Source organism: Etheostoma cragini, chromosome 20, assembly GCF_013103735.1.
Source record: "Etheostoma cragini isolate CJK2018 chromosome 20, CSU_Ecrag_1.0, whole genome shotgun sequence".
In the NCBI taxonomy this organism is placed as follows: domain Eukaryota; kingdom Metazoa; phylum Chordata; class Actinopteri; order Perciformes; family Percidae; genus Etheostoma; species Etheostoma cragini.
Window position 1 is genome coordinate 16,248,276 of NC_048426.1, and position 12,273 is coordinate 16,260,548.

The 12,273-nt window shown below is 40.3% G+C and overlaps 1 protein-coding gene across 2 annotated transcripts in view; it reads right to left on the reverse strand.

Annotated features, from left to right (window-relative positions):
- dnajc17 (DnaJ (Hsp40) homolog, subfamily C, member 17) overlaps positions 1-12,273 on the reverse strand; it is a 31,554-nt gene that overhangs the window by 14,976 nt on the left and 4,305 nt on the right. For both annotated transcript variants that reach the window (XM_034857752.1, XM_034857751.1), the window contains exons 2-10: positions 11,339-11,408; positions 9,938-9,996; positions 9,767-9,854; positions 9,402-9,478; positions 8,622-8,733; positions 7,755-7,804; positions 5,878-5,955; positions 3,595-3,675; positions 2,828-2,947 (exon numbers count right to left, since the gene is read on the reverse strand). In XM_034857752.1, the coding sequence (XP_034713643.1) occupies positions 2,828-2,947; positions 3,595-3,675; positions 5,878-5,955; positions 7,755-7,804; positions 8,622-8,733; positions 9,402-9,478; positions 9,767-9,854; positions 9,938-9,996; positions 11,339-11,408 (735 nt within the window). The remainder of the gene's footprint in view (positions 1-2,827; positions 2,948-3,594; positions 3,676-5,877; positions 5,956-7,754; positions 7,805-8,621; positions 8,734-9,401; positions 9,479-9,766; positions 9,855-9,937; positions 9,997-11,338; positions 11,409-12,273) is intronic.

The following is a 12,273-nucleotide window of genomic DNA, read 5'->3' on the forward strand; positions in this document are numbered from 1 at the left end:
TATGCAGCAAGACAATGCTACAAGAAATGCTAGTGTTAAAGAGAATTACTTAAGCGCTTAAGTCTATCAAAGCGTAAAGACACAACAAAGAACAGTCTGGAGATGAAACTAGATCCTTTCACAAAAGATAAAGCTGAATTAAGTCAGGAATACCACAAGGTGTGTGGAAGATGTGGACCTTCCCTATTTTGAAATGTTTACGTTTTGTCATATATGCTGTCATAACCACCCACCCCCCACTCGTAATTAGGCCCCAGATTCATTTAGTGAGCACAGCAGTGATGGAACTGAAGCTGAAATCATACATCATTGTCTCAGAGCTCCCTGTAGTGAGACCCTGACTCTCTGAGCACTGTTTGGATTTATAAGGTTAAAGAAGCAAGTCATCAACCGAGCTGCTCCTATGTGATTGCAGCTGGATGGTGTGAGGTTGCAATGGAGGGGTAGACGACAGGAGAGATATCAGATTTTGGGATTTCAGATAGAGTCCAGGAAGAAGGACCTCCAATGCTTTTGCTTCTCATTACCTCTATCTCTCTTTCTCAAATGCCCCCCCCCCCCCCCCCCCCCCCCCCCCCCCCCCCCCCCCCCCCATGTCCACTGACCCCAGGCCAGATGTGGGACAACATTACTAATATCTACATTGGTTCACCCCATTATGTCATGTGGGGCCTTTAATGAGAAGTACTCTCTCTGAGAGTTAACGCGAAAATTACACGGATCGCCAACTGATACTAGTCACCTCGATATGAATGAAAATCCTAATCAGAGGTGAATGTCATCTTGTTTTAATTTCATCAATGTTTTTATTCTGGCGTGCAAGGCAAATAAAAAAAAAAGATATCAGCTCTGGATATCTGTAAGGCAACCCGGTTTCCCATAATAACAGTTAAAGAGATTAGTTTGACAAGTCCCAGTGTGTATGCAGAGTCTCAAATGGGGGGGGGGGGTTCACCCCTCAACCGCACTGAGTTGAGGGGTGAAACCCAGTTCAGCAGCAGCTCTCGAGACCCAGATAAGTAGACAGAGAGAGTCTACCGATTGCCAGTTTCTCACAAGTAAAGATCATAATGTAGGAGAAGCAAAATGGACATCACAGGGGAAAAACATTACTTCATACTAATCTAACGACAAGAAAGAAAAACATTGTAGATTCTCAGTGGATTTAGTTGAAATGAGATTATCATGGACAGGAAAAGAGTTAATGTGCCTTTGGTGTCTGCATGCGGTCTGGCAGCAAGAGACAAAATAATTACAAAAGTCAAAATTGCAGTACGGACTACTAGGGCTGTCCAATTAATTCAATTTCAATTTCGGCTCCCAACAATCACCAAAATAGTATAACGTATAAAAATTATTTTGCCATGTACTGTTTTGCAAGAACAGTCTTATTTTGTCTTGTGTAGCAAATGACACGTGCACGCGCACATCCCTCCTTCCCAAATCCATAAATGTCTCGGCAGTCAGCGGGGCAAGTCGTGTGCATATCATCCACTGGAATTTAAAAAAGTCAGCACGAGTAAAGATGGCAGAAAGAGGGCAGCCACAGCCGTGTTTGGTGAGCAAAAAAGGAAAATCCAAATCCGTTGTCTGGAAAAGTTTAATCTTAGCTAACCCTGCGGCCCTACTGCCTCCCCGCTGTAGTAGACGTAGTCTCCCCCAAACGCTGTATTCACTTACTGTTTAAAACTTTTTACAGCTGGGTGCAAAGGCCTACCGCTCAAAACCAACATAAAAAAACATAGTTATGTTCCCTCAGCATTTAGTTTTTTAGTTAAACTGTATGTAAAATGAGTCAACATGAGTCACGTAACATTATTCTAAGGTACCGTCTATGTGCTGGATTTTTCTTTACGTAGCTAGTAAAAAAAACCCACTGAGGACGAGATTAATGTTTATATTTAAGCATGATGTTTAGTAATGACAGTCTACTAGTAGTGGTTATAGTTAGTGAAAATGTGACATTTGATGCAATATTGTGTTATGTACCGTATCTGGAATTGCTCATTAGCTGTGTAAAGTTGTGTGATATCTGTAAAAGCTGAACCAACTCACAGCAGTAAAACAGATTTTTTTCTGATCCAAAGACTCTGAGATAAAAAGGACATTAAAAGACTAAACCCTGGACAGTATCCATTATATCCAAAGGTTAATGAGTAATTGTGTTACACAATCGTGATTTCAGTAGTGCCCAAAATAATTGTGATTATTGTTTTTTCCATAATCGAGCAGCCCTACGGACTACTGTATTTTCCGAATCACAAGATGCAACACAGAGGAAAAATTGTTTTCTCAATAAATTATTTTGGGTTTGGGAGAAGATAAAACCTTTAAATTCAAAATTAGACCCCCAAACCTCAAAAAGGAAGATGTCAAAAATGTTCAATACTCAAAAAGAAAATGTAAAAAGCAAAATACTATTTTATAATTAATAGCAATAGCGTGCCAGGGTACCATTACTGCACACGGCTTCTTCTGAGTTGCTATGTGAAGCACAGCATTCCTAGGATCTCCCAGGTCAGGCCTGTTAATGAGTAGCCGACCGGGTGCTTTGGGCAAGTGCAGGGCCAGTGCCTCACCACTCCAAAGCAAATAAACTGAAGCCCATTTAACCAAACACTTTGTTCTAGATCAGGCGAGGTGCAAGCACTGTAATAGTTGCACCACACCTCAGAGGGTTTACATACTTCACTTTGTGGGACAGTGTTTAGGTAATAGAATTTGTGTTGGAAGCTGTGTCAATAGGAGGATATTGTAACACATGGCTTATATGATTTACAAGAGAGGGAGAGAATAACAACAATACACTTTTTGGTTATACTGGTACCTGTAAAGACATGAAGTGGCCAGGTTGAGATGCTGGAGCAATAACCTCGGGCTGTCCTTCTAGCCATGAAATCTTCAAAGGATTTTCACTCAGGCCACTTTCGTTCTTAGTTGCCAGCTCCTAAAAAAAATAAGATAGTGTTTGTTAGTGAATCATCGGATGGTTTCTCTACCAGTATATTATTAGGGAAAATAAAACATTAACCTTGCCCTGAAAGCTTTAAAATGTGTGTCCTACACCTGGTTATTATATACAGTACATATGAAAAACACGTGTAGACGAGGACAAAGGTGTATTGTAACTGGGCCAACTCCCAGAGCTAGACTGGGACTTGGAGATGGGCAGGCAGAGACCACAGAACCTGTGCCCAGATCCGTGTACACTGGCAGATATGTTCTCTGGAGGAAAACCACACATTGCGGGGAGGAAACCACCACTAAATAGTACAACATCACAACAAAGGGCCTGAGGATCCAGACAGTGTGGAACAATGAAGTGGCTCAAGTTCTTCCGTCCAATGGTTCCCATCAGCACAGAGATCTCTACACTACAGAATGACTAAAACCCTGTCAACAACTGTCCTGCGGCTGGGAAGTCTACGACAGCTGTCATTTTTTGTAATAATCAAACTCAGCAGGTGACCAGAGACTTTGAGGCAAGTGAGTGGTAAACAAATGTGGCTCTATGCAAATGTCTGCTTTGGTGAAGATTTCCATTGTTGAACAAACAGAATGAGGATGTTGACCGGGGAAGAGTTAGGTACTTACAGCTGCTCTCACTGTTGCAAATTCAACCACAGCGCTTCCTCTCTTCTTTCTCGATACAATCACATTTGAAACATCTCCATACTAAAATAGAGAGAACATTTAAATTAGTATTTTCTTTTACAGCACAAACCATAATCATGCAAACAAAAAAGTTTATGCAGACTGAAGAACTGAAAACAAAAACAAAAAAGTTGGGATTTAATATGTGTCGTGTTATTCAACTTAATCTCTAATGATAGGTTTGGTACGTTTGGGACCGAGCCGGTAACACTGCAAAGAACATCAACAAAAATTAGAAATGTCTCTCATCCAACTCCCTGCCACTAATTAGAACTGGCAGAATAGGTTGGCCAAAAATTAAAAGCAGGGCAAAGAGCATCTCAGACATTCCCTAATATTTGTCAGAGGAAGATGGAGAGATGACAAGGAAAGGGAAGAAACATGTCAGCAGATGAGACAAAAGAAAAAACAGATCCCTTTTAAAAGGCAGGCATTAGCAGAGCATTTTTTTAACCTTCAGGATTTTAAGTATAACTAAGGCCTTTTGTCATCAAAGGGATGGTTCGGAGTAATTTCATCCTACGGTCATTTGCACAACACCCCCACAAAAGCTTTTATTTTTCCTTGTTTGGACATTAGGCACTAATAATGCCTGGAATTGTACCACACTTCTGCAGTAGTACAAATAGGTTATGTACTCATAAAACAATGGATTGGAAAGTTTGAAAGTACACTAGGAGTTTATTTAAATAGCACTTGCCTGATAACTTCTGCTCTCTGCTACTGTTGCTACCGGCAGTAGCACTTAGGGACCATCTACTACAGCTTAGATGGGCCCAAAATAAATAAATATATATATATATATATATATATATATATATATATATATATATATATATATATATATATATATATATATAAACTACAGCACCGAAAACAGATATAAAAAAATATTATATTATTATTATTATAATATATTAATTCACTTAATTATTTAATAAGAGAGTGTCTCCAAACCTTCCTCAGTTATAACTTGTCTCCTGCTAGTTGTACTACAGTATTTACTAAAAAAATTAGTTAAATTTATAAATATTTTTGTTGCATCTCTTTTCGGTGTTGTAATTTGTAGACGGTCCTAAGCACTCGTCTTACTGCTGGTAGCAGTATAAGCAGAGAGCAGAAGCTCAAAGTCGTGGTGCAAATGACCCTAGGGTGAAATTACTCTGAACCATCCCTTGTCTAACCTCTCCATGTCTAAGGCTGAGTCTTGATAGCAAAGAGGATGGATGTGGCTCAAGAGAATCTCATTCTGTGAAAATATAGCTTTCTGGGAAAGGGCAAAGTCCAGGAATGCTAATGTCTACGAAGGACAGTTTGGAGCAAGCCAACAGTGACAAAGGAGACTCTCAAAAGGCCTCTTGTTTCATAGAATATAAATATCTTAACATGTTTTCCCCCCTTGAACAAAGATGTATTATTTCAAGCGGCCAAAATACACAAGTCTGCACACGTATCCATACACAAGTATACACGTACCATACTTTCCCACACAGCGGTGGCTTGACTTGCCTAAACTATTAACTGTCACTCATTGGAGCTTGCCATTTAAAACAAAATATTTTTTCTAAAATGTATTCCCTTTGCTTAATAAAAAAAAAGAAAAAAAAAGGAGTAACACTTTTTCCCCCCCACAGTTTTTATTATGACACAGCCCTTCTGCCTGGAGCCATATCGATTGAGTTCGTGCAGAGGAGAAATTCATACCCTTTTTTCCGGACATCTTGACGTCAGCCACACTTGCCCCATCCTACTTTATGGCCGACCTATGCCTTACCAAAAAAACCTTGTGACGATCATGGCATTAGGTGGTACTGGGTTGCATGAGAAGAGCACATTTGCTAATGCATCCCTCAGCACTGTTTAATCACCTGGTAAGAGGGGCACAAACAATGTCGTGCATGGCTTTAAAAAGGCACTCCAACATTGCCCTCAGCACTTTCACTGCAACAAAACTTAATGAGCCTTGTTTAAGGGGAAGAATAAAACAATCTACAGCGCTGATGTCATGCAGACCTCAAGAGTGGCCGGACTCTGCAGGCAAGTTTGTTACCATGGAGCTCTGCTTTGGGACACCAAGGATAAAGAGATCTCATTTTCAGATTTCATTGAGTAACAATTAGATATAGATTAGATAAAATACTTAGGAGTGTGTTTTCGGTTAATCCGGTCAATACCTCACATATTAAAAGTACTTTATCACATTGCTGCAAAATTCCTGTGTACCTTTTGTAGAAGTCTGAAAAGAATGTCTTGAGAGTAGCCTCCATTTGTCTCGTCGTCTTTTTTACACTTCCACTTTAACTTAAATGAGAAAGAAGAAAACAACTGATTAGACTGATGAGGAGACAAAGCATGTTCGGTAAGCTTGGTTATGATGACACACAAATTATAACCATTAGGACAAAAAAAGAGCTACGGGAGAGAGACACTGTTAAACTCTTGGAACATCACCCTGGCACCACCTGTGAGACTTGCAGTTAATTCTCATTCATACGGAGGGTACAGGACTGCTAAATCGGGTGAAAATTAACGTATGGAACCCTGGACCATGGAATACATGGTGACTCCCTTGTATAGCTCCACAGAATAAAAGGACAAAACCAGACACAATAATGACTAAGTAATCCAAAACAGGTCACCTAAGGTACTCTGCAATGGGAAAAAATGTGTTGCGTCTTTGTTTGAACTGTGGTTAACTTATGATTTTGCAACAATTATTTCGTTTATGAGACTTGCCATATTGCACTGGGTTAATGTTGTTTTAGAAATTACCATATAGTACAACTATTTTCTGCATAAGATCTGAACAGTTCCAATAAATCTCCACAAAAGACAAGATCATTTGTCAAATTATTTTACTTGCTTGGAGTCCCGTCACTAAAAGCTGATGAGAGTTCCCGTACTCCTAGAAAAGAGATATTGTGCAACTTCTCCTGTCCATGTACAAAGAACAGCAGTCTAGCCAATTTATCACACTGACTAGAATTATAAATGGCAAGCACTCAGTGTTGATTCAGCTCCAACATTCTGCTTACTGTCAGAGAACAGGATTTCTGGGAATTACCATGTCTACATTGCGTTCTTTTACCAACAATTACGGTTGACAACGTACATTCTCCTTCCAAGAGCAGTCTCCTGTACCCACTGATAACCTTCTTACACATTAATCTTGGAGTAAGATGTTAAAAGTATATGCATGATGTGATGTCTGTGGTTTCAGCCCACAATACAGACACATTGCTGTGTTCTTTTGCTCCTAGTTTAAATAAATATACAGATAGGAAAGCTATTAGTGGAACCAAACCAAACCAAACCAAACAGCTCTTTCTGCATCACTAAAACTAGTTTTCACAATATATCAAAAGGAATAATGTCAAATGGCGCTGGAATTAGTTTTTTTAGGAATGACTGACATCAGAGTCATTGCAAATGTCCACAGCGCAGTCAATAATTTTACTGAACATCAAATGTCTAATTGTCCCACACATGTGTTTAACCTTGAATACAAGGATCATTTTGAATCTGGTTAATGATATATTATAACTTTTACAGGATAGAAGAACCCAAAGAAAAAAACATTGTATTCAAGTCATGACGCACATTAATTTAAAAAACATGACAAGAGCCAATCTCTGAGATAGATTTAATCAGTAATGTTCCCATGTCCTTCAACGTGACCCGTGATACTGTCAGTCTTACGCCTGCTGTTTGTTTTTCTAAATGAATACACAACTGCCGGGGAATACACTGCTGCAATAGATGGCTATCACATTTTAAAACCAGATTTAGTGTCTAAACACATTAGCTAACATCCCCAGTGTCCGATAATAAGCACAGGCTGGGGAGTTTCCAGGAGGAAATATAATAAGCCTCCTCTTGGCATAGTTACAGGTCTTCTGACGACGTTGGAACTTCTCCGGAGGAATGGGCGTTAAATGTGAGCTTACTGGTGAGACAGCGTATGTGGTCTCCAAATAATGAATTACAAATGTCTAAGGTTCTATCAAAATCCCCACTGAGATTCTGCCGGCACTTTCACTCAGATGGAACAGGTCCTCTTTTCGGCCCATGATTAAAACCCCCATAGGTGCAAGCCTTACCTTCAATTTGGGGGTCACATTGCTCTTGGAACATCTCTCCACTCCTGAGTCTGAGAGGGAGGGCAGATGGGACAGTGAAGTGAAAAGACAGGAAAAGAATTGTGTTGTTAAGGAAAGAAATGCCTCACTCAAAATAGAAATCAACTCATGCCGATGGACAGCAATGTATGGCTGTCAGATGGTACATTTATAGCTCCTGTTACAGTCTGATGATCCATTCAGTGCATCTCAAGATGAAACAGAGCGCAGATCCATGGGGATGGCTGGGGAGGACTGACTGCGTGCAAATGAAAGAAAGACCCAAAAGACGTGCTGACTATGCGTGTACTTTCTTTAAAATACACAAAAATCTATAATCTTATTTTATAAAACTCTTACTTTTGTTCATGTCTCCATGTGTTAATGGAGACACTGAAGCTTTAAAGCAACAGTATTGTCAAGAGGTTAAAAGTGTGATGGATAACTCTGTGTGTGTGTGTGTGTGTGTGTGTGTGTGTGTGTGTGTGTGTGTGTGTGTGTGTGTGTGTGTGTGTGTGTGTGTGTGTGTGTGTGGCGTTGCATTCCTATGTTGTCTTTCTGCCAAGAACCTAAATAGACCTCTTCAAAGTGCATATCCTTAATTCAAAAAGACATTCAGTTATGGATTATATGTGCATAATATTTGGTGAACCACAAAGAACCTAGTGACTGCTGTGATCGGACTGACAGTGCGACAGTGAGGAAACATAGGGGTTCACCAGAGGCTTTCAGGATAGAGAGAGAGTAAGAAAGTTTTTTATCCAGGTAGAACAGGACTGCACTGAACTGGTTTTATAAACATGGACTGGAACAGACAGCAGTTAGGTTCAACCTAGGCTATGGACTTACTGTAGACTCCTGTTTGCGGCTGCTGCTCTTCTCTTTCTCTCTGGATCTGCTCTCTGATGAGCCTCTGTTGCTCCTCAAGCTGCCTGGATCCCTCTTCTCTCAAACGGGCTATCTGGTAGAAACAGACACATACAATACAGTAATGTACACAAACACACACTGGTTTTGACAGCAAAGTATGCATCTTTCATAAAGCTCTTCATTAAGCACTGATGTAATTTATCACTTGTATGACTCTCACATTCTAACACCCTTTCTGCTGCTCTGTGTTTCCAGGAGAGTGTTCGGACCACCTTGTTTCTTCATTTAAGAAAAATATCCCCTTGAGATTAGACAAATGGAACAGTGCCACCTACTGGTTGCCTCCTCCACCTCTGGCTACATGCATTAAACACAGAGCACATTCCAATGACACACCTTGGAAGCACGCACAACATTTTAATTTATCATTGGCTATCTGAACAAAGTAGATCAAGTCATGCAATATCACTAATGGGTTTACTGATAATTAGGATATGGCAGTGAAAGAAAGCCTCTCTCAGAAAGAGCCTTTGTTCCTGACCCAAGAAGATTTCAACTCATTTAGAAGGGAGTATTTGACAAAAAACAGAATAAAAGCACCTGGGTGTGCTTCAGAGTTTCCCTGATAGACTGAAATACCTTCTTCTCAGATCACTGCTGAGGCCTGTAGTATAGTAATTTTTTAATTTTTTCGACATCCTCTCCAGGCGACGTTAGTTGCAAAATCATCTCTCATATGGCTTATATAATTTCTCTTACCTCTTCTTCAAGGGTTCTAGTGTTTTGCACCTCTTCCTGACTCTGAGCTTCTGCTAGTTGCTCTCTGGCCTCCAAGTCTGTCAAAGTCACACACACACACAAGTCTGTATCTCTTTTCCACAAGAAAACAAGACAAAACTGTGCTAAATAAATTGATTATTTTCTTACAGCTGCACTTGTTTAATTCTATACTAGACAATCAATGCAGCAGTCCCCAGCACATTTATTAATTATCCCGTAGTGTTTATCCTGGAATATGTACAACAAAATGATTTTAACATTACTATATAAAATACTAATTCAAAAACACTAAAATTTGTATATCAAGAGCCTTGAGATGCTGTACAATTTGGAAAAGTACTCACCAAGCTTAATTTTTTTTCTCTTGTCATCTAGCTTCCGGGTTCTTTCTTCTGCCTGTTTCTTGGCAGTGCAAATCTTGTCATAGGCAGCCTATAAACAGTATTAAGACACCAGGATGAATCATGTCTCTGTGTCTCAGCACTCGACAGGTTGAGAGGCATCGGCCGTCTTACCTTGGCAGCAGCATCCGTTAGCACCTCGAGAGCCTGGGACAACTGGTGGAAGAGCTCCACTAGAAAAAAGGTACAAGAGAAGCAAAAACTATGAACATTCTCCTACTGGATACACCCTTTTTTTTAATTTAGGAACTACCGTTTTACACGTGGAAAATTTAATAGAAAAACCAAAAAAATGTGACTAAAATTTCACAAAGATATAACACTTGTAACTTTTGTTTTGGCACCTTACACACAACAGATACAGCAAAAAATAATGTGAAGAAAGTAAAGGGAACATGACATCTAAAAAGGTCTTGTGTGCTCATCATGATATCTGAGACAAACACACATTTTATGGTTTAAAAAGGTGTCACAAAAGCAGTTTCCTCTGATGACACAGACGTGCATTCCCACACAAACCCTTGGCATCTCCATCTATTAGAGCACCTCAAGGGGCCACTGCCACAATCACCACTACCATGCAAGAGCCCACCTCCCAAGACACACACACACACACACACACACACACACACACGTTAATCATGATGACAGCACAAGCGGTCATGTTGCCTGCTTGCCTATAATGGGCTGGAATGAAATCCAACTGGGGAGAGACCTGCCATGCCCACTAGGCAGCTCAGAGTGTCACAACATGGGGGGGTTGAGGAAAGTGAGGGGGCGTCTTCAGTTAGTGAGGAATCATGACCCCCAAGTCACCTCCTCCGTGCATACAACCTTTGCCTGAGGAGCAGCAATTCCCAAGACTTCGTGCAATAGAGGGAAAGTTTGTGTTGAGGCCCTCCAAACCACTTCTTTTCCATTTCTGGGAAAACCGACCCCCTGCTTTTGCATTATCCCTCTCAACCCCCCAAACCCCATCAATTTCACAGTTTTTTTTCCCCTGACATAATCAGGAATTGTCTGAACCATCCAGCAACCACATAAACCTCACTTGAAAATATGCCCCATGACCAGTCTTTTGACCAAAAAAGCAACAATGAGATTTCCTGTTCTAATTGTTGACATGCTGGTTGGTGACAGGCCACGGAAGGACTTAAGCCAAACAAAATGGAGTGTGGAAACGCTGCTGGTGTTAAACTGGTCTTGTCTGGCTAGAAAGTCAATGGGCGACAGGCACTGGTTAGACTTCCCTACAGAATGCTCTGGCTTGGCTGTCTGGCAGGGTCCAACTTGCTGAGAGCAGTACTCCAGAGCATTTATTTTTGGTTCTGAAGCTTGATAGCTGTTCAGTCAGACGATTAACCCTAATTCTTCAGAAAACAATGCAGAAATTGCATAAAACAAATAAATTCTTGTTCCAGTTCTACTAGGTGACTGGCAGAGGTCTGTGGCTCAAAATGGAAGATAGTTGAAGAGAAACAAAAAACAGATAAGAACATTTGCTGGCTCACTCACCTGCTTTTGGGTTGTCTGGGTTCTTGTCTGGATGGCATGTCAAGGCTTTCTGTCGATAAGCTTTCTTGATCTAGGAGAAAAAAACAGAAGAACCCCTAGAGTTATCTAGAGTGGAAAATGTTGATCAGGACACAAAGAACAAATTATCCACTTAAGCGCAGATTTTGGCCATGTGAAAGTTAAATTGTTACTCTTTGTACCATTTATCTTTATCCTGTCAGCCTTGGCCATAAACCAAAGTCGGAATTAAAAAACATGATGGTCCCACTGTAATAATGGCACAAATGTAATAGTCCAATATAACAGCTCAGGGGGTGAAATGAGGTCTCTGTCTTGTGTTCTAATAAAAAATAGAAGAAAAAAAAAAAAATCAGTATTGTTTGGATAAAATCAACACCTGAGCTGGTCCTCTGTTTTGTGTCCTTACGACATGTTGTTAATGGAATCTGATTACAGTCAATTACCCGCACAAGAATTCATAATTATTTTAAGGCCTACTGCCAGTGTGTCTAAGTTGCAACCTAGTATTAGTCCATTTTTATTCAAACTTAAAAAAAAAAAAAATCTTACAATAACATACACAAAGAGTTCCATTGTCCGTAACAAATTTGAGAAGCCGGCCATTAATATCTCAGGCAGGCAGCCAAAACTTTTCGGGGGGGGGGGGAACCAGCGTGGAAAAACTAAACAATACTTTGGAGTATTGTAATGTCATATGAGGTTTTAGTTATAGCTGATTTTTTAACTCCGGGTCACTGATTGGAATGTTAACCATTCACTGGTCCTAGGTACCAGTTAATGACAAGGTGGTGTTCATTAGATCTCTGCCCTGGAGAAAGATGAGAAGCAGGAATACTTTTGGTGGAGACCAGAGCAGGCTGCAGGGTGCACCACAGAAGCTTTCGGCACACAACCTCGAAAACACACGCTCATGT